At 63.0% G+C, this 19,653-nt stretch overlaps 2 protein-coding genes and 1 long non-coding RNA gene across 7 annotated transcripts in view; 2 read left to right on the plus strand and 1 right to left on the minus strand.

The window, feature by feature from the left end:
- LOC132015584 (SCO-spondin-like) overlaps nt 1–15,989 on the minus strand; it is a 52,120-nt gene extending 36,131 nt beyond the window's left edge. The window contains 35 exon segments of the mRNA XM_059396156.1: nt 36–176; nt 274–340; nt 342–427; nt 539–770; nt 860–951; nt 1,690–1,926; nt 2,313–2,534; nt 2,747–2,980; nt 3,178–3,347; nt 3,441–3,534; nt 3,886–4,035; nt 4,356–4,465; nt 4,552–4,679; nt 4,804–5,000; nt 5,550–5,684; nt 6,022–6,278; nt 6,450–6,544; nt 6,688–6,877; nt 7,622–7,856; nt 8,047–8,212; nt 8,419–8,646; nt 8,730–8,905; nt 8,990–9,104; nt 9,781–9,925; nt 10,215–10,455; nt 10,674–10,845; nt 11,052–11,189; nt 11,683–11,762; nt 11,853–12,011; nt 13,164–13,263; nt 13,353–13,597; nt 13,856–14,035; nt 14,148–14,230; nt 14,857–15,015; nt 15,237–15,989. Coding sequence (XP_059252139.1) covers nt 36–176; nt 274–340; nt 342–427; nt 539–770; nt 860–951; nt 1,690–1,926; nt 2,313–2,534; nt 2,747–2,980; nt 3,178–3,347; nt 3,441–3,534; nt 3,886–4,035; nt 4,356–4,465; nt 4,552–4,679; nt 4,804–5,000; nt 5,550–5,684; nt 6,022–6,278; nt 6,450–6,544; nt 6,688–6,877; nt 7,622–7,856; nt 8,047–8,212; nt 8,419–8,646; nt 8,730–8,905; nt 8,990–9,104; nt 9,781–9,925; nt 10,215–10,455; nt 10,674–10,845; nt 11,052–11,189; nt 11,683–11,762; nt 11,853–12,011; nt 13,164–13,263; nt 13,353–13,597; nt 13,856–14,035; nt 14,148–14,230; nt 14,857–15,015; nt 15,237–15,286 — 5,509 coding nt within the window. The 5' untranslated portion in view covers nt 15,287–15,989.
- LOC132015585 (uncharacterized) lies at nt 8,834–9,726 on the plus strand. Its single transcript, XR_009403725.1, has 3 exons — nt 8,834–8,916; nt 9,024–9,101; nt 9,501–9,726. It is a non-coding gene; the product is annotated as an uncharacterized LOC132015585 (long non-coding RNA).
- A 2,239-nt stretch (nt 15,990–18,228) lies between the features above and the next one.
- The window catches only part of ZNF467 (zinc finger protein 467), an 11,682-nt gene continuing 10,257 nt past the window's right edge, over nt 18,229–19,653 (plus strand). For 2 of the 5 annotated variants that reach the window (XM_059396158.1, XM_059396162.1), the window contains exon 1: nt 18,229–18,672. Coding sequence is in view for 1 of the 5 variants with exons in the window: in XM_059396159.1 (XP_059252142.1) it covers nt 19,284–19,292 (9 nt within the window). In the remaining 4 variants the exon portion in view is untranslated. Of the gene's footprint in view, nt 18,760–19,267; nt 19,293–19,362; nt 19,385–19,653 lie in introns of those variants that run through there. The other 3 variants (XM_059396157.1, XM_059396159.1, XM_059396161.1) reach the window with 3 other exon arrangements.

The following is a 19,653-nucleotide window of genomic DNA, read 5'->3' on the forward strand; positions in this document are numbered from 1 at the left end:
CCCCTGCTGCCCCCTGGGCCCCGAGTCCCCCTTACCAGGGCTTCTGCAAGGCCGGGTAGCCGCGCACTCAACCTGACCAGAGATTTCATCACAAGTCAGAGGGCAGGGGGCACAGGGCCAGAACACCAGCTGCCCAGAGCAGGAGGCATTGGGACAGCCGGCCTGAGGGCAGGGCCCTGAGAGAAAATCAGAACCAGAGTCTGAGCAAGGTGAGTCCCCTGCAGACGCAAGCCCCCGCCGGGCAAGCCCGCCGCGCCCTCTCCTTGCACTCACTGCTCTGGCGGGTGGTGGGAGGGTCCCCAGGCAGCATGGCACAGGTCCGGCCCCCATTCTGGGGGGGGGTGGCACTGTCGCTGACGGGTCGCAGTTCCCATGCACGGCTCAGTGCACAGGGACCAGGGAGACCAGGGGGTCCATTCGCCATCCACTGCGAGCAGGAGGGGCAGGACAGATTGGGGTTTGGGGGGGGCAGGAGGCAGGGCTGGGTCTTCCTCTCCCTCGCTCTTGCTGGCCCTGCCAGGCACCCCAGGCCCCTCACCTGGGCAGGCAGCCGTGAAGCAGGCCTGAGTCTGGTGCTCCGGGCCTGGGCAGTGCTGCAGCACCGGGAGACCAGGGGGGGAGCAGCGGCGGCTCCGGCCCTGCACCCCCGGCCCACATGTCCGGCCGCACGGCCCCCATGAGCTCCAGGGACCCCAGGCCCCACAGCCCTGCTCTTCTGGGGAAGGCCCCAGCTCCCCCACCGATTCACAGTCAGGCTGCCCGTCACACACCTGGGGAAGAGACGGGAGCAAGGTTCCTTTTGAGCGGGCTGTCACGATGGCTCTGCCTCCTATGCCACCCACTCCCCTCCCCCACTCACCAGCTGGAAACTGATGCAGAGGCCATCAGGGCAGGAGAATTCCGGGCAGGGAGCCCTGGTCCCGTTGGGGCCTCCTAGGGCTGTCATCCCCTCTGTGGGGAAGGGAAGAGAAAAGAAATCAGGCCAGGAGTCAGACGGCCCACCCCCTCCCCCCAACCAGCCATGGCCTCCATCAGGGGCCCGGTGTGCCTACCACAGCCCAGCTCATGCTCAGCCCGGGAACAGTCAGAGACCCCATCGCAGAGCTGCTAGGGGTTCAGGCACAGCCAAACCGCAGTGGGGGGTGTGGAGAGTGTCCCGCTGAGCCTCTACACCTGCCACCCTCTGTCTGCACAAGGGCTGGCAGAGGGGACAAAATGCCCCCAGAAGGGGAGGGCAAGCAGAAGGCAGAGCCAACACTGCACCTGAAACTAGCTCAAAAACACCTTTGGGGGGGTGGGGGGAGGGTGTCCAGGAGGAGCCTGTGGACAGCAGTCCCCTCCTCCTGGGGACAGAAAGGGCTGATCTGCAGGGGCACAGAGGGAACTCCTGGGTCGCTGGGGTGGGGCTGGAGGGGTCACCCTCCAAACAGGCCCCCTTCCCGGCTGCGGAGCCAGGACCCATTCTCATCCCTTCTTGCCCAAATGTGGGCAAAGAAAAAAGCCCCTTCTCTCCGCTGGGCCTGGGTGGGCTTTGACAGTGTTCAAGGAGAATTTCATGAAAAAGATCAAAGGCTCTGAAGCCGCAGACCTAAGTAGCTGTTTCCCCCGGGCCGGGGCCGCAGGGGTGCGGCTGGGGGTGGGGGTGGGGAGAGACGGGCCCCGCCCGCTGCGCGCCAGCCGGGCTCTCACCGCAGGCGTCGCGGCCCTCGTCCGAGCCGTCGGGGCAGTGCGGCACGCCGTCGCACAGCTGCGCGGGGGACACGCAGTGCGGGCCGCGAGCGCAGGGCGCCTGGTGCAGGGCGCAGGGCCAGCCGCAGCCCCGCTCGTCGCTGCCGTCCGCGCAGTCCGCCTCGCCGTCACAGCGCCAGCCCCGGGGCGCACACTCGCCGCTGCCGCACCGGAATTCGAGGGGGCCGCAGAGTGGCGCTGCGGGGACACCCGCGCTAGACCTGGCGGGGTGAGGGACTCCGGCCCACCAGGTCCTTTTCTTGTGCCCAGACTTCCCGCACTTCCAGCCTCTCCCCAAGTCCAGGTGCTCCCGCATTTCACACCCCACCCCACTGGTTTCCCAAAAGGTCTCCCCTCACCCAGGAATTCCATGGGCCACCCCCCCCCCCCCACGTCAGCGGGAGCCCCTCCGATGTCAGGAAGTAAGGTCGGGACTCTTCCAGGCCCTCTCAAACCCCTTTCAGGAGGCTGGTCTGTGCCAACTCCTCACCCTACCACCTGCCCCAATACCTCCCTCTGTGATGCTCCCCCCAACCCTCTTCCCCAGGACTCCAGCTCTCCCCCTTTCCCTCCAGGACACTCACCAGGGCTGGCGCTGGCCGGGGGAGTTGGGGCCATCCCCCCAACGCCAGTGGAAGGGCCAGGCAGAGAGCCAGCTGGGGGCGCGGGCAGCGAAGGCAAGGAGCAGTGCCCAGGGCCCTCGTCCGCTCCGTCTGGGCAGTCCCAGATTCCGTCACACAGCAGGACGGCCCCCACGCACGAGCCATCAACGCAGGACAGTTCCCCGGGAGTGCAGTTCAGCTGCCCTGCAGCCGGAGAAAAGAGGAAGTTGGTCCCAGGGCCCTGCCCCTTAAGTTTGCTGTTTGGGGTGCCCCATTCCCACATCTCCAGGTGCCAGCTTCTTAGCAAGAACCTGAATTTCAGGGGAAGGAGGGGCGGCAGGAAGCTTGGGGCTCACAAGTCAGGCCTTGTGGGAGGGGGTGCCTGGTGGACTGGAGTGTTGAACAAGACCACCCACCCAGGCAGGCCTCCTCATCAGCAGCATCTGGACAGTCGGGATGCCCGTCGCAGAGCAGGGCCAGGGGCAGGCAGCGCCCATCCGTGCAAGCCAGTGAGCCACGGGGGCAAGGGCAGCTCTGCTCATCCGTCCCGTCTCCACAGTCGTCCCGCCCATCACAGCGCAGGGCCAGGGGCAGGCAGTGGCCGGAGAGGCAAGACATCTGGCCCTCCCCACAGCCTGGCGTGGCACAGCCTGGCATGGGGCAAGCAGGCAGGGTCAGGATGACAAAGGTCCTAGAGGAGCCACACTCCTCCGCCGACCCCGGAAAGACCAGACCAGCCCTGCCCACCACCTGCTCACACGGGCAGCAGCTAAGGACACGTTTTAGTGACACATGCGAGGACTGGCCTGTCCGTCAGCCACTGCCCCACATGGGCAAGGACACTCACCCTCCTCATCTGAGCCATCGCCACAGTCATCCTGGTTGTCACAAAGCCACCTGTGGGGCACACAGTGCCCACTCTCGCGGCATGGGGCCTCTCCCTCCACACAGCCGGGCTCTGGCTCCTCACAGACGGAACTGTTACTCCCACAAAGCCACTGGCTTTCCTTGCATGTGCTGAGCACACAGCAAGCTGGGATCAGTCACAGTGCTGGGCTTTGCCAGCCTGGAGTCAGGGGACTCTCCAGAACCCCCACCCCCTCCACTCACCAGTTCCCACAGTCTTTCTGCAGCACAGTCCCCGGCGGGAAGAAGCTGCCCCCAGACTCACAGGGGCAGGAAGCTGGCTCTAAGCAGACTCCTCCTGGGATTACAGAGGGCAGGACTGGAGCAAAAGGGGCACAGCAGGGGCCCCTGGGTGGCTCAGTGGGTTAAGCCTCTGCCTTCAGCTCAAGTCATGGTCTCAGGGTCCTGGGATCGAGTCCCGCATCGGGCTCTCTGCTCAGCAGGGAGCCTGCTTACCCCCTCTCTTTCTGCCTGCCTCGCTGCCTACTTGTGATCTCTTTCTTTGTCAAATAAATAAGTCTTAAAAAAATAAAATATGTTAAAAAGAGGGGACACAGCAGCCCCTAGTGCCAGCCCTGTCACCACAGCCATGTGGCTCTCCTCCCCGTCCCAGCGCTGCCTCCCTCCTGCAGATTCTGATGCTACCCACCATGCAGCAGGGTACCCTCGGGGCAGAAGCAGCCCTCCACACAGGCGAAGGCCTGGCAGTGCCAGCCGGGCTCGGGACCATGGTCATGGCAGGTGGGCGGACACATGGGGCCACAGGCCTCGTAGACCTGGCCTCGCTCACACTGCAGAGCTGGGGAGAGAGGAGAGCGGCTTGGTCACGGTGGCTCGAGGGCACCAGGATCCAACAGCAGCAGGCAAGTTGATACACACGGGGCGGGGCGGGGGGCATGGGGTAGACTCTCGCAGAGCCCCTCCCAAGGCTGTTTGCAACATGAAGGTTCTACAGGAAAGCAAGCTCAGCATGCTTGGTTCATCTAGAAGAGTGTGTGCACCACACATATTTGCCCTTGAAAGCATACAGGGCTTGCCTGCAGGCCAGGAGGAACATCAGGGAGGAGCGGAGGGCACGGTGGGGTTGGGCACTGGGGACCAAGGGTAGGGCATACTCACGGCAGAGCTCCTGGCTGCGCCAGCGCACGGGGAGCCCATGCCGGGCACACTCGTCTGCGTAGGTGGCAATGGCCGAGCAGAGACACTCACAGTCGCCCCCCGAATCGCAGCTGTGAAAGGCATTGTTCAGCTGCCAGACCCCCTCCCCGCCCCCTCCCTGCCCTTGTCCCCTCACCCCCCGGCTCGCCCCTCTCACCCGCAGGCGTCATACACACACCACTCGTAGTGCTGCTGCGGGGGCACCTCTGCATGGCAGCGGGCAAAGAGGGGCTGCAGCATCACCGCGCAGCGGGCACGGGCCCAGCTGGCCCGGTGGGCGTTCACCTGCGGGCACAGTGCCGTGGACCAGCCAGACCCCACCCCACCCACAGCACCCAGTCCGGCCCCGCAGGTTGCCTGCAGCTCCCCCCACCCACCCATACCCTTCCCGCTGCCTGCCCGTGCTCACGGTGCAGGGGTGTGGCAGGTCTCCTGGCTCAGGGCAGAGTGGACTCAGGTGCCAGGAGTGGGCGGCCAGCTCAGCAGTGGGTTCCAGGACGCCCTGGCGGCTCCGCAGGTCGTTACTGGCATCTCCATCAAAATCTCCACACAGCCCAGACACGCGGCCGTGGAGCTGCGGGGACAGCCGCACCAGGACCCGGGTGCCTGGGCAGAGGGGGCAGCATGGTGGAGCAATGACCCCATGGGCCTTCCTCAGGGGCGGGAGGAGACCGAGGGCATACATGTGGGGGGCCAGGGCAGAAGGGGGAGCCTACTCTCCTAACCAGACCCAGCAGGCTGGGCTCCAGGTGGGAACCGGGCTCCAAGACAGACTGGGACACCCCCCAGCCCCAGAGGCCTTGGTGGCTGGAGGTTCAAGGGCAGCCCTGCTGTGCTGACCAGGCAACCGCCTCCCGTGCCAGGGGTTGCCTCAACTTTCCTCCATTTCTCAGTAACTGTTTTTCTAAAATGCCAACTGCCTGGGTTTGGGTGGTGGGAGGTTAGATTTATTTTCATTTCTTCTTTCCCAAGCAGGGTATTTTCTAAATGTTTCCTTGGCGAGGAGGTATTGCTTTTACATTGAAGAGAAACATAATTTTTAAAACATAATTTGGGAACTCCCACCACTCTTGCGGAAGGGGAAGAGTGTGGGGGGAGTCGGCCTCATGGTGCTAAGGCGGGCCCGGGTCAGAGGGTGAAGCGCGGGGGTCTGACCTCCATCCCACAGCAGGCTGAGGCCCAGGCGGGTCGTGAGCAGCAGGAAGAGACCAGCACGACGCAAGCTCAGCCCAGGGCCCGTGTAGACTTTGGGGGGCGTTATGCTCACCCCATTCACTGTCACTGTCCGGCCTATGGAAGGAGAGAAGTGTCAGGGCTCTGCCTTGGAGTCAAAGGGCCCCCAGATCCCTAGGAGCCCCTCCCCAGCCTGCCTCCAGCCTTCCTTTCGCATCTTCAGCTATGTGACCTTGGGTAAGTCATTAGACCTCCCTGGGCCTTAACTTCTTGGAACCTTCCAGAATTCAGATTCCTACCCAAGAAGAGAGAGAGGAGAGACACCAGCCCCGTTGTACTGACGGTGAGCAGTGGGGGACCCCAGGCCTTGCCCCAGCCCCCCGCCCCGTGCAGAAATGTAATGCCAGCCAGCATGCCCCCCTCCCCGCAGTGCCGCCCTTCCATGCCGCACCACCTCTGAGCATGTGCACGACGGTGCTCTGCAGCTGCACGGTCAGCGCCTTGGTGCAGGTGAGGCCGCTGGCCCCACAGGGCAGGTTCTGGGCGGAGATGGTGAAGCGGCCGCTGGCTTCTCGCACCAGCAGATATTCACAGGCTCCAGGGAAGGTGAAAGCTAGCCCATCAAAGGTCACGTAGTGGGGGGCGCCCGATGCCTGGCACCACCCACCACACCGGTGGCCTGTGCAGTGCCACTGCCGAGCCTGACACACGCTGTGGGTGAGGGTGGGGTGGGGAGACAGAGGCGTGAGGATGAATCCTGGGGAAGCAGCTGTCCAGGTTCTGAGCAGCCAACCCTCAGCATGGGGGGAATCCTGGAGAGCTTCCCTTGCCCAGACCAGTCTGGATACCCCAGTTCATCCCAGTTCAAGGGGCTAGGCATACCAAACGTTGCAGTCCTCCTGGATGGTAGCGTTGGGCGGATACCACTGCCCGCCATGACGGCAGGGGCAGAGCTCAGGAGGCACGCAGCGCTCGTGCTGGGCAGAGGTCGGGGACAAAGGGCACCTTGGAGGGCTGCCTGACCTGCCACCCAGTGTTTCAGACAGCCAGTGGGGTTGGGGCAGTGCCCTGGGGTACAGCAGGCCCCGCGGTGCCCCATGCAGCGCCCTCCCGGACTTACCAGCAGCACAGTGCCCGGGGGACAGACACAGCTTCCCATGCTGTCTGGGGGGCAGGAGTGGTTGGTACCAGGGCTGTCACAGGTGAGAAGGCAGGCACCAGGGACATAGACAAGGTCACCGGGGCAGAATGTCCGCTGGGGGCCACAACGCTGAGCAGAGCAATTCCAGAGGCCCCTCTCTTGGCAGACACTGCGGAGGACAGGAGCCAGGTAAGAAGCAGGCCCAAGGCAGGGTTCAGGCACCTCTGGTCTGACCTGGGAGAGTCTCAGGAATCCAGGGGGTCCGAGCCCCTGATGCTGACTCGGGAGATCTGAGCATCTCACCCCCCACAGCCCAATTATCAGCACAGGAAGTAGGGCTGCTCCCAGCACCAGCCATACCTGGGATGGTCATGGTGACCCCAGCTCCAGTGGGGCCATTCTCTGGGCTCTGAGGTTCTCGAAGAACCCCACCCCCCGCCGGGTGGGAGAGGGATTCCCTGAAGTCTCGTCCTCACCCACAAAGCCCCGGCCACTGGCTCTGTGTCCACAGGTCCAGAGCTGGCCTCTACTTCTCCCTAACCCTTGGAGGAGCCTCTGGACCACACTACACCAGAATCTAGAGATCTGGGTTCTAGTCCTTCATCGTTATGTGATTCTGCAAGCCATGTAGCCTTTGCGAGCCTCAGTTTCCTCATCTGCAAAATGGGAACGATTCTTCCCCTTCCTACTTTATCAGGTCATTGTAAGAATTCATCAGAATTAAATAAGAGAACATACTGGAGTGCTTTCTGGGCCTGAAGTGCTCCACAACCAGGGCGAAGCTAGGAGTGCTCCGTCGCCCCCCGTATGCATGCCAGGCCCTAACCCGCAGTGCTACAAGCCTGGCCCTCTTCTCTAAGCTCCATCTCTTTACCCCCCAGCCCTCTGCCTCCCCCAAGGCCACCGCCCTCACCAGTGGTTACAGTCCTTTGTGGTGACACTGCCAGGTGCATAACGCTGAGTTCCAAGCTGGCAGGAGCACAAGCTGGGGGGCACACACTCGCCCTCGGGGTCCCGGAGCAGTCCTGGAGGGCAGTTACAACCAGACACACAGCTCCCCAGCTCCTCACAGTCTTCTGGCTCCCCACAGTTTTGACCACACACTGGGGCACACTCCTGGTACTCCTGGCCGGTGGGACACGGGACAGCTGGATGCAGAGACACAGAGACACAGGCAGGTCAGGGGCATGACTGCCACTGCTCTGCCCACCCTTCTGGAATTCACACCCCGCAGGCCTCTGAGAGACGGCAAAGCCAGCAATGTGCTCAGGTCAGAGGGCTTCCTTGGGATCTCTCTGGGCTATTCCTGGAAGGGGCTGGCTGGCTGAGCAGACTCACGGCACAGTGTCTGGGACCTCCAGAGAGACAGCGCACCCTCCCGGGCACAGCGACGAGCAAAGGCAGCAAGCACAGGGCACAGGCAGTCCTTGCCAGGAGCACAGCCACACACGGCCGCCAAGCAGCGCAGGTGGAACGGCTCCCTGTCGACCAGCCCTTGGCATTCCTGAGGGGGGAGCGGAGGGAAAAACTGGGTTGGCTCCTCCTCCACAGATTCCCCTGTCCCCTCCGGCACCCTTGGCCAACTTTCTGTGCTTGGTACCCCTTGCCACGGCAGGGAGTTGGGCCCTCCCCAGAGCCCAAGAGGAGGGCAGAGCAGGTGCTGACCCCATCTTACATGCGGGAACAGTCCCCTCCCCCGAGTCTGGCTACCTGGAAGGTTGGGCCATGCAAGACGGCACACGCTGCTTCTGCAAAAACGCGGCGCTGAGCGTGGGTGCTGCAGGGGAAAAGTAGGGCGCTGTCTTCTGAGGGGCACCTTCCCTCCCCTGCCACCTGGAACTTGCTAGCAAAGGCTGCGGTGCTGGTCTCCACATCACCGGCAGGTGTCAGGAAGTCATCCTGCTGGTTCCAGGTGAAGGTGCCGCACAGACCCTGCACCTGGGCCAGAGGAGTGGGCATGGGACAGTCACATCGGGGCCCACTGTGGCCTGGTCCAGCCACTCGCCGGCCCCGCAGCATACCTGGCGGGCATGGCGGGGGTCCAGAGTGACGTAGGCTGCAGGGTCAGACACTCCCCACAGGACCTGGGCCCCAGGCCAGCGCAGCAGTAGGAAGGTGGAGGAGGCGCGGGAAACACTGAGGCCCTTGGGCCCACTCCACGGCAAGCCCACGTCCTGCCCATCGACGAGTACAGCTCCTGGAACAGGGGTCTGTGAGGGGCTGCTCCTGCAGGGCGGGGCTGAGGAGGACTGGGGGTGAGCACATCCCAGGAGAGAGCTACCTGAGTCTCTGAGCTGGGTGTGCGTGTCTCCCAGGGACACAGAGATGGCGTGTAGGCAGCTCCCAGCGTCACAAGCCCCGTGCTCCAGCACAATCAGCGGCTGCCCCTTCAGGTCCTGGGGCAGATGGGGAGGAATGTGGTAGGGTGGGGGTGGTTGAGACCCAGAGAACAGTGTCTGTTCTGCACCTTCTCCTGCTCTACCCAACGATGGCAGGTGTAGGGCTTAACCCTGGCAAGCGCTGGCACTTTTGAGTATCTCTACATGCATGTGCATACAGGTGTGTGCAAGTATGTGCAGGTGTGTGTGTGTTGGTGCAAGATGCCTTCCCCTCCCCTCTCCCGGTGGGTATGGATGCTCTGCTCTCTGTCTCTGTGTGTGCACGCGCTAGATCTGCAGTAAAGTACACATCTGTTTGTATCCATGAACCTGAACTTGGTAAGTCACCTAACTTGGCTGGAAGAGGGCTGGGGAGGAAGGAGAACCCATATTTCTCCTCGGGTTGTTTTGCAGGAAATAGCCTGTGATACGCCCAGCCTGTGCCATCTGTGAGAAAGGACTGTGAGGATGGGTTTTGCCTTGTGCCCATGGGCTAGGGTAGGAGCCGTCGCGGAACCTAAGGGGAGGTTTACGGGTCTGCGGCAAGCCATCCCGCCTCCCGGGTCGGTTCTCTCTCAGCTTTTCCCGGAATGGCTGTGTGTTTCTCATCGATTTATTTAGAGGTTTCCCGACAGTCACCTCTCCCCTACAGCACCCCAGCGAGGGCTCCTCCCGGCGTTAACCCCCTACCCACCTGCACCAGGCTGGAGCGGCAACCCGGGCTGCCGCGGAAGGAGAAGCTCCGCCCATCGAAGGTGAGGTAATGCCCGTCCCCGCCCACCGCGCACTCGGCTGGGCACGGCGCCTGCGCGCAGAGCCAGCGGCCGTCCTGGCACACGCTGCGGGCACACGGGGCAGGGAGCGCGCTCAGATGCAGCGCCCACGACCCCCGGCCAGCAACCAACCCCGTGGCCCTCCCTCCCCCAGCCACGCCTCTCCAACCCTGCAAGGCCTGGAGGTCAGCCGGCGGAGATCACTGGCTAGGTCTTTAAGCACGGCCATCAATTATGCCAGGAGAGGTCACAGGTCCCATGTGAGAGGCCCCCCCCCGGAAGAGGAGGCGGTTGAGGAGATAGCTCCGAGGGGACCACGCGGCCTCCAACCCCAGCCCAAGACCCGGGGACCCACCACGGGTTGCACAGCTGGTGCACGGTGTCCCCGGGGGCGTAGCGCCGGCGCCGGTGGTAGCAGGGGCAGCGGGCAGCAGGCACACAGAGGGCGCCGTCCCAGAAGAGGCCGGGCGGGCACTCGCAGCCGCTCACGCACGCTTCCCGGCAGGACCCCTGCCCTCTGTCCCCCACTGCTGAGCAGCTGGGTGGGCAGGCTGAGACGCAGTCTGAGTAGAGCTGGCCCCCCGGGCACAGACGCTCTGTGGGCACACGAGTGGGCAGTGAGGTCCGAGGTTCCCCCTCCTCCCGCCAGACCCCCGCCAGACCTCCACCCCTTGCCCGCAGCCCGCAGAGAGGGTGCTTGGGAGGAGGTCCAGCACTCAGGAAGCAGGGGCCACAGGGCTGCTATCGGTTGGTTCCGATTCTGCAGAGTGGGGAGGTCAGGGGTTCTGCAAGGAGTGCCAGGGACCAGCCCTACCGCAGAAGCCTGGCTTCCTCCAGCCCACGTGGATGTGCTGCTTGGCACACTCCTGGGCATAGTTGGCCAAGGTGCTGCACACGGCTTCCCGACGGGCCTCTCGCCCACTGCCTGCTGGGGCCCCAGAACAGTAGGCAAAGAGGCAGGCCTGGTGGTACTCAGCAGGGGGGACCTTCAGAGAAAGGACAGCCCCTGAGTCACCAGCACTCCCTGCTCTTGCTTCAGTCATGCCCTGACTTATAATCAAACACAGTGAGCACTAGAAGGGACCTCTGAGATCATACATACAAAGCAGTGACAGGACCCGATTCCCTGTTCGGCACCCCTCCAGAACCCACTCTTTCCCGCCCCTCCGGCGGTTGATACCCCCACCCGTACCTGGGCATGGCATTCCCTAAAGGGACTGTCCAGCAGCTGGTAGCACACATCTTGGGCATCAGCCTGCATGCTTGCCTCCGAGCTGCTCAGGGGGCCCTCACAGCCCTGGGCCACCTCTGCTGAATCCAGACACCCAGGCTGGAGACACGGGAATTCAGGCCAATGGGGGATAAGAGACATTAACCAGGACACCAGGAAAGCAGCCACGACCCGACCCTCGTAGGTGCCTAAAGTCCCCATTGTCATGGCTGCCAGCCCAGACATCCTGGGATTTGGGGGATGGGGCAACTAGATTGTCAGCTCTGGTAGGGGGTGGGGGGACTGGGGGGGGGGGGGTGTCACATCAACCCACAGGCAGGAGGTTTCATAACTAGCCAGTTAACCCAAAATTGGTCAGTGACCAGTTTGCTGGGTGTGTCCTCTGGTTCGTGGGTTCACCACTTAAATCCCATGGGACTCTGAGCCTGCCCCTCACCAAGGATCTGGAGCAGGCCAGGCCCCGTCCCAGGGAAAAGGCCAGTGATAAAAACAAAGAGCAGAGGCATGAAGGTATCAGAGAAGCCAGGAATGGGCAGGGGGGCAACCAGAAGCCAGGCAGTGAGCCTGGGCTCCCTGAGGCTCCCTGACTCACCTCTGAATCAGGGAGCCTCCAGGAATTCCCGAAGGTGGCAGCTAACACAGCCAGTCTCCCTCCAGGCTCCAGGAAGTCATCTGGGGGAGGGCAAGCCAGAGAGGTGCCCGGTCTGGGCTCTCCACTCTTTCCCTCCCTCCTACACCAGCAACCGAGTCACGCCCACTTACCCTCAGGCTGGCCATTGTAGACTCCACAGAGACCTTGAGTTTGTCCCTGGAGCTCGGAGTCCACAGAAACAGAGACGGAACTGGACCCGTCCAGGCGTACGGTGACCCCCAGGCCCCCAGACAACACCAGCCAGTCCCCCTGCCACTGCAGGCTCAGCCCTGGGCAGGGGAAGGCGGGAGTCACACTCCGTGCCCCTCCTACCATCACACCCAGGCGCAGACTGCCCAGGTAAGGGAGAGGAGAGAGAATCTGACAATTCTACAGAATTCTGCACTTCATACTCTGTAAAGGAGAAACAACTGGTTTTCCCATCAGAGCCCTCTTTGAGAAGTTCATGAACACTACAGCTGCTCTCTTGAGCAAGTGACTGCAAGCGATAAGTAAACTTCAAAGCTCCCTTGAGGACACACACAGCCCCAGCTCCACCTCAACTGGTAGAGCCAAGACCAGGAGAAAAGGTCCCACCTAACAGCACAAATGACCTTCCTCACAGCACACTGGGAGGCAGGCTGGGATAGAGGTTTGTTTTTAAGATTTTATCAAAGGATTTATTTATTTGAGAGAGATTATGCATGCAAGCAGGGGGCGGGGCAGAGGAGGAGGGAGGGAATCCCAAGCAGACCCCCGGCTGAGCTTAGAGCCTGCTACGGGGGCTCCATTTCAAGACCCTGAGATCATGACCTGAGCTGAAATCAAGAGTCAGAGGCTTAACCAACTGAGCCACCCAGGCGCCCCTTAAAGATGTTCTCTTTTTTTTTGACAGAGATATCACAAGTAAGCAGAGAAGCTGGCAGAGAGAGGGGGCGGGAAACAGGCTCCCTGCTGAGCAGAGAGCCCGATGCGGGGCTCAATCCCAAGACCCTGAGATCTTGACCTGAGCCGAAGGCAGAGGCTTTACCCACTGAGCCACCCAGGTGCCCCAATGATGTTCTATTTAAATAATCTCCACACCCAACGTGGGGCTCAAAATCCCAACCTTGGGATCGAGAATCCCAGGCTTTATAGACGGAGATGCCAGGCATCCAGACACTCAGAGAGGTTAAGCCGTGGGCCTTGCCCCAAGCCATGCTGTGAGGGGCTAAGGGGGGGGTGTGTGGCTTGCAGGAATCACCTTGGAGACTAGGTCCATGACCTGCCTCCTCAGCAGACTCCCTCCCTCCCTCCTGTCCCAAAACCTCCCAGTCACGGTGGGGGCGGGCCCACCGTCTCCCACTCAGCTGCCCCTTTTGCTGTCCCCTGCCCCGGGAGATAGGCAGGCTGTCCCCGAGGAACACAGGGGGCCCTGGGAAGCCTGCTGTTCCCTACAGTACCGTGGAGCAGCTGAGACTCCCCGTCAGGTACCAGCTTCCCGTTCACAGAGACGTTTCTGCCCTGGATCAGCACCTCCTCAGGTCCCATCATTACTCGGGCCTTGGGAGGAGACACAGAGTGGAAGAGGCGTTCGGTGGCTCACCTCCTCCCTGTGGCCAGCTCCCTTCCTGCGTCCTCCCCTCCCTCACCAGCTGACAGTGCCCAGGCTGGGGGCAATGCCCCCTGGGTGTGAGGTGGACCGCCCAGGTGGCATCGGCAGCGCCCGCCAGCAGGTAAGTGCAGCGGCCCAGGAAGTGGTAGTGGCGTCCGTCAAAGGTGCGGTAGTGGAAGCCTGACCAGGTGGCACAGGTGGCCGAGGGCGGCTGGCGCTGGCTCCAGAACTGGGCCACGGCCCCCGCCAGGGGCAGCAGGACAGCTGGAGAGGGAGCACTGCCTGGAGGAGACACACAAGCTGTGGTGAGCGGCTGACTGTGACGGCAGGAGGATGGAGAATGGGGGACTTGGGGCTTTCCCAGAGCAGGAGGGAGGTGGAGAGGGAATGGTCACTCTGGAGGCGGGAGGGGTGGGAGGTGACTCATCCGAGAGTGCAAGGGAATGGGTCTGGGCCCTGCAAAAAGGCCCAGAGCTCAAGAATTCTATGGGGCAGTGCCTGGTCAGGGGGAGAAAGTGAGGGCTGCCGTTGCAGACCGACCTGGGAGGTGTCGGCTCGAGCAGCTGAGGCAGGCCTGGGAGCTGCCATCCCACCAGCTGTGTCCCCAAGGCCAAGCACAGCACTCCTCCAGGCTGCCCGCAGAAGCGTTAGCCGAGCCAGCCTGCAGCTGGCATTGCCGCGTGCCAAAGCAGTGGCCCCCAGGGGTGGCTTCCGCAAGGGCTGTGGTGGGGGAGGGAGAGAATGGGGCGACCCAGACAGTCAGCCTGGACCCAGCTTCCCTCCCCCACAGCCTCCCCGAAGCCACAGATCTGGGCTAATAGCAGGTGCTTACCCAGGGTGCAGCGGGTGCCCCCCCAGCCTGGGCAGCAAGTCCTCACTGTCCGGTCCCTTGCAGCGAGCCGGGTTTCTGGGGGTCTGGGTCCACCGAACCGGGGGCAGGGAGAAGATGTTAGTATCCAGCCCAGCCCCATGCCTGTCCCTGAGGATGGCCTGGGACGGTCAATCTGGTCATTTCTTCTCTGAGTGACTTTCTCGTGTAATTTCCCTTCCAAGCCTTTTTTTCTTTCTTTCTTTTTTTTTTAATATATTTTGTAAAGATTTTATTTCAGAGAGATTGAGCGAGAGAGAGTGAGTACAAGTGGGGGGAGGGGGAGGGCAGAGAGGGGGAAAGGGAGATGGAGAAGCAGACTTCCAGCTGAGCAGGGAGTCCGATGCCAAACAGGGCTCGATCCCAAGGCAGATGCTTCCTTGACTGAGCCACCCAAGCGCCCCATCCCTGCTAGGTCTTAATTACCCCTTGTGCAAAGTGAGAATGATGTTTGGAAGGCAGACTGGAGGGGGGGCACAGGGAACAGGCATCCTACCTCTCCCTGCGCTGCCTGTCCTCAATCCCACACTCCTGACTCTTCTTGAGCCCAGCCACACCTATTGCCCAAATGCCTGCTTCTCCAGGACACCACCCGGGTCCCCTTCCACTCAGAATGTTGGCCCCATTGCTCTCTCCTGCTCAGCAGCTAACCCAGGCTCCAACCCTCACTCACTTGTAGATGGGACAGAGCCCGGCACGTCCACTCCAGGACAGGTCCAGCTGCCAGCCCAGGCGCTGGTAATGGTAGAGGCTGGTGCAAGGTACCCGGTCCTCCTGGCGGGGGGTCACTTCCTCCTCCACCAGGAAGGTTTCTGTATGTTCACACCACCGGCTGCCCGCAGATGGGGAAGGACAGCTGCTGCCACCAGCCCCTCTATTGCCAAGAAGCCCTGTCCTGGGAGCCCACTCCCAATGAAGCCCCTCCCGGGGAAAGGTTAGTGAACTGAAGAGGAAGCTGGTGGGAGCCAGAAGCACCGGCTGCCGCAGAGGGTCCTGTTCATGAGGCCGGAGCAGAGGATCTTAGTGAACGGGACCCCAGGCTGGGCTGCTTACCCGTTAGCCAGTGCCCAGGCCGTCCCAAAGAGGAGAGCAGGGAGAAGCATGGCGCTCCCCGCCCAGGTCCTCTGCGGGGCTGAGAGCCTTGGGGCCGGGGGAAGACAGTGGCAGGTGAGCAGAAAGGCCAGTGCTGGCCTTCCCCGCCCCACACGGCGGTCTCCAGCAATCAGGCGTCAACGTGTCCAAGGCCGCCCAGACAACTAGAACGAGGCCCCTGAGCCTGGGGAGGCTTTATCTCAGCCCCACGCCCTGGGGCACCAGCTGCTCGGAACCAGATTGGACCTGCCCTCACATTGTGCAATCCCCGCAAAGGACCGCTCTCCCTGGCAGCAGTCCCCTTCCTGCCCTTTTGTGTATGTATGTGTGTGTGTGTGTGTGTGTGTGTGTGTGTGTGTGTGTGTGTAAGCGTGTGTATGCGTGTGCGCGCACGGGTCTGAATGCTCACTGGGGGAGTGCATGTGCCCCAGGACCCAGCTCAGACGATATCTGAGCCTCTGATATTCCACCCCACTTAGGCTGTACCACAAATTCAGGTGGACTCTGGACAAGCCACCTTTTCTTTCTGAGCCTCAATTTCCTTGTCAGTAAAAAATTTAGGGGCTTCCCAGGGATGCTTGTGTGTTGGGGGGGGTGGCTTGGCGGCCCCCCTTTGAAATTGTGTGTGTGCTGGTGTCCCTGGCCGACTCAGCTGGTTAAGTGTCAGACTCTTGGTTTGGGCTCAGGCCATGATCTCGGGGTCATGGGATCAGGCCCTAGATTAGGGCCCTGCACTCAGCACTCATCGTGGAGTCTGCTTGAGATTCTCTCTCCCTCTGCCCCTCCTCCCACCTTGCACCTGCGCACACAAGCTCTCTCACAAATAAATAAATCTTAAAAAGAAAGAAAGAAATTGTGTGTGTACCCATCTTCCCGAGGATAGTTCTATAACTGTTATTAAGTTCTCAAAAGGAACTATGACCCCACAAAACGGCTGTTATTGTGCCAAATGACTGATATGATCTTCTAGCCCCCAAATTCTGGCTATGATTCTCTCTCCCTGCTCCCTTTGCTGCCCCTTCTCCCTGTAGGCACTTGAGAAGCCAGGACCAGTGAGCAGAAGGAGTTGAGTTTCTAGGCTGGCTGAACTGTGTGGAGACAGTGGGGGAGCCTGTGCCCTTTCCTCTGTGGTCTGACCTCTCACTGGGGCTGATTATGTGTGGATGGCTGGGTCCATCCTGGTTTCCTTTTGAGAGAGTCTCCTAGGGTCCAGAACCAGGAAGCCTGGGCAGGGGAACAGAGCAAGCCTCAGGGAGGAGAGGCAAGAGTGGAAAGTGTGAGTGTGCATGGGGGGGTAGGAGACAGAGGGGCCTGGAAAGGCAGCCCCCCCAACCCTGGGGGCAAAGCAGTCCGATGGGATGATCCGAGTATCCGGTAGGGGCAGCAGGTGGGCCAGGTAAATCCTGGTTACCAACTCCCAGGACACCCGGGCTGGAACGTGGCCTGACCCTCAGATTCCACAAACCTCCATCCCCTAAATCTGCTGTCCCGCTGACCATCTATCGCACATAGTTACCCCACCTCGGGCAAGGAAGCTGCTGGGAACCAGAGCCACACTAGGCATTTCTCCTGGCCCCCACCCTTGGCCCTGTGGCCCAGAGAGGGTGCGGTGAGTCCCTCAGGGAGCTCTCAGGACGGGTCATCAGAAAAGGCCAGGGCTGGGCCATGGGCACGTTGCTGTTCCTAATCTCTCACACGCAGACCCTACACACTCTCCCCCTGTTGCTTCACATGCTCACACCCCCAAGTGCTCATGGAAAGCACAGAGACACATTCTACTCCCACCGCCAGGAGACGACTGGGCGCTGACTAGCTGAGGGAGCCCATCCAGGAGGTTGAAGAGCCTTTCCCAGCTGATTCTGAGGTCCCCCCCCCCCCCCCCGTGCTTTTCCAGGCACCACCTGCTCCCCACCCTTCTCCAAAACAGTAGGAAAGTTGATGGTGCCCTGCTGTGCGCGGTACTTCTCCAGGGAGGGCCCAGTCTCAGCTCCAGATTCTAACCAGAGGTGATAAGGTAACAACACTTGCATTGGGGAGAAACCCAAGTCACCATGTCCCTTTCCCCTAAAGGGGGCAGGAAGGAGGAAGCTGGAGGCCAGAGATGGGAGGGGGGCCTGGAATAGACAGCCCACATTTCAGCGGGACAAGGACAGGACACAGGGAACTTTCTGAAGGAGCCAGGTGCCCGGCTGGCAAGACCCAAGAAAACCATCATAACCCGGGTGGGGACACCAAGTCCCCCAGAAACCGGATCTGAGGGCTGAGGGCATCCCTCCTCACCTGACAGCTACAGGTTCCCAGGCCAGTAGGAGGTCCAGGCCCACCCCGCCCAGCACCCCCTCTCCGCAGCCCCCTCCTCAGGACCCCGCCCTCAGAGTCTCGGCCCAGCGGGTCTCCAGCCTCACCCCCTCCCCTCGGGCCTCCTCTCCAGTCCTGCCTTCTCTCTGGGGACCCGGCTCAAACAACCCCCACCCCAACTTCTGCTTCAAAGGGCCCGTTCTCGGCCCGCATTGAAGCCCAGCTCTGTCTCCTTCGGCCGGCCACCCCTCGCTGCCCCAAGGGACCCGACTCCCGCCGCGGGTGTCGCATCGGGTCCTCCGGCATCGGGGTCGGGGGTTGTGGGTCTGAGCGAATCCGGGTGGAATCCGGGTGGAGAGCAGGGGCGGGGTCGGAGTTCCCCAGACCAGCCCCACGGACCGACAGTCGGGAGACTCGATCCCACCGCGAAGCGCGGCACAGGAAACCCGGGGGGGGGGGGTCGCGATTCAAAGACAGCGACGCGGACACTGACTGGCTCTCCTCCCCCGAGCACGCCCCCTCCTCTTCCCCTCCCCACTCCTCATCACCCCCTCCCCTCGCGCTCCACCTTTCCTCTGGCTCCTCCCTCGGCGCCTGCGAGCACCCTCCCGCGCAGCCCGCGTGCCCTTCCTCCCTGCCTCCTCTCCCTCCTCCACCCCTCCCCCCACACTCCTCCCTTCCCTTCCCTTCCCCCTCTTCCCCCCACCCCGTTCCTAGGCTCCCACTTTCCATCACCTACTCGGGGCCTCCGTCCCTCCACACCATCACCTGCACGCCTGTCCCCGCCGTGCGCCTTCCTGCCACCGCACTCCGGCACCCCCCTGCCCCTACCTCCCCCACGGGGTGCCCGGCTGCTCCCCTCCCGCTTCCGCGCTCCCCTCCCCCCTGCCGGGCGCCGCTTCCCCGCTCCCGCTCCCTCCGCGTCTTTTCCTCTCCCCTCCCCGCGAAGTTTCGGGGCTGTCAGTCTGTCAGTCTTTCGGGCAGTCGGCACCCGAGCTACAGGCAGCGGGCGCCATTGCGAGCAGAACCCGCCGGGGCAGAAGGCCGGGGCGCCTGGGTCCCGCCAGCAGCGGGGAGACCCGACCCGCCAGCCCGCCAGGTACGGGCGGTGGAGGCGCCCAGCTGCAGGCGGCTCCGCCCGCTTCCCCGTCTACACCGACACTCAGTCACTGCCCGCTCCGCGCAGGTGACAGTCCCGGGGGTGGGGGCGCCGGGAGCGCTGGAGGGGGGGGGGGGGGGTTGGGGGGGGGGGGGGGGGGGGGGGGGGGGGGGGGGGGGGGGGGGGGAGAAAGGGCAGGGGCGGGGTGGAAAGGGCCTGGCTTGGGGGTGGTCCCGGCAGTCGAGGAGAGGAGGACCGGGGATCTGGAGGGAGGGGCGGCGGCTGGGGAGGGGGGCCCGGGTGGGAGTCCGGTGGGAGAGGGTTGGGAGGCTCCCGAGGGGAGGGAGCGAGGAGTCTCCGGAAAGGGGCGGGGGAGTGTGGGAGGGGGCCGCAGGGGAAGGGGGCAACGAGGCCAGGGGATCAGGCCTATGGGGAGGGGCGGGAGAGGAGGGCGCTGACAGGTGAGCCCGGGAGCCGGGGAGGGGCCGGGCTGTGCAGTCGGGTCCGCGAGGAGAGGCTCCGGGGGACGGGCGGGAGGCGGGGAGGTGGGAGGGGAGGGGTCTGGTCGGGAGGAAAACCTGGGGGGCGGCAGAAGTCCGTGGGGAGCAGAAATGGGGAAGGTAGCCACTGAGAGAGAGGGGAGGGAAGCGGAGGTGTGTTGGGAGGCAGGGGTGGGGAGGAGCTGGTTCCGTGAGCAGGTCCAGAGCCAGCCGTAAGCCACAGACTCCCGGGCTTGGGGGAGCCTGGGGACAAGGGAGAGAGCTCGGGAGCGGACTGGAAGGGGGAGGGGAAGAGCGGTGCTGGGGACTGGGGACCGGGAGGGTCGGGTAGCGAGAGCCTGCTGGGGAGGCACAGGGGGAAGGGAGACGGGGGCCGCGGAGGGGGAGGCGGGCTGCAGGAGGGAGGCGGGGAGGGAGGGAGGAGGACGGTGTGGGGAGAGCGGGGAGGAGGACTGGGGAGGGGGGAGGAGGGAGGGAACGG

This window comes from Mustela nigripes, chromosome 4, assembly GCF_022355385.1.
Source record: "Mustela nigripes isolate SB6536 chromosome 4, MUSNIG.SB6536, whole genome shotgun sequence".
NCBI classification, from domain to species: Eukaryota; Metazoa; Chordata; class Mammalia; order Carnivora; family Mustelidae; genus Mustela; species Mustela nigripes.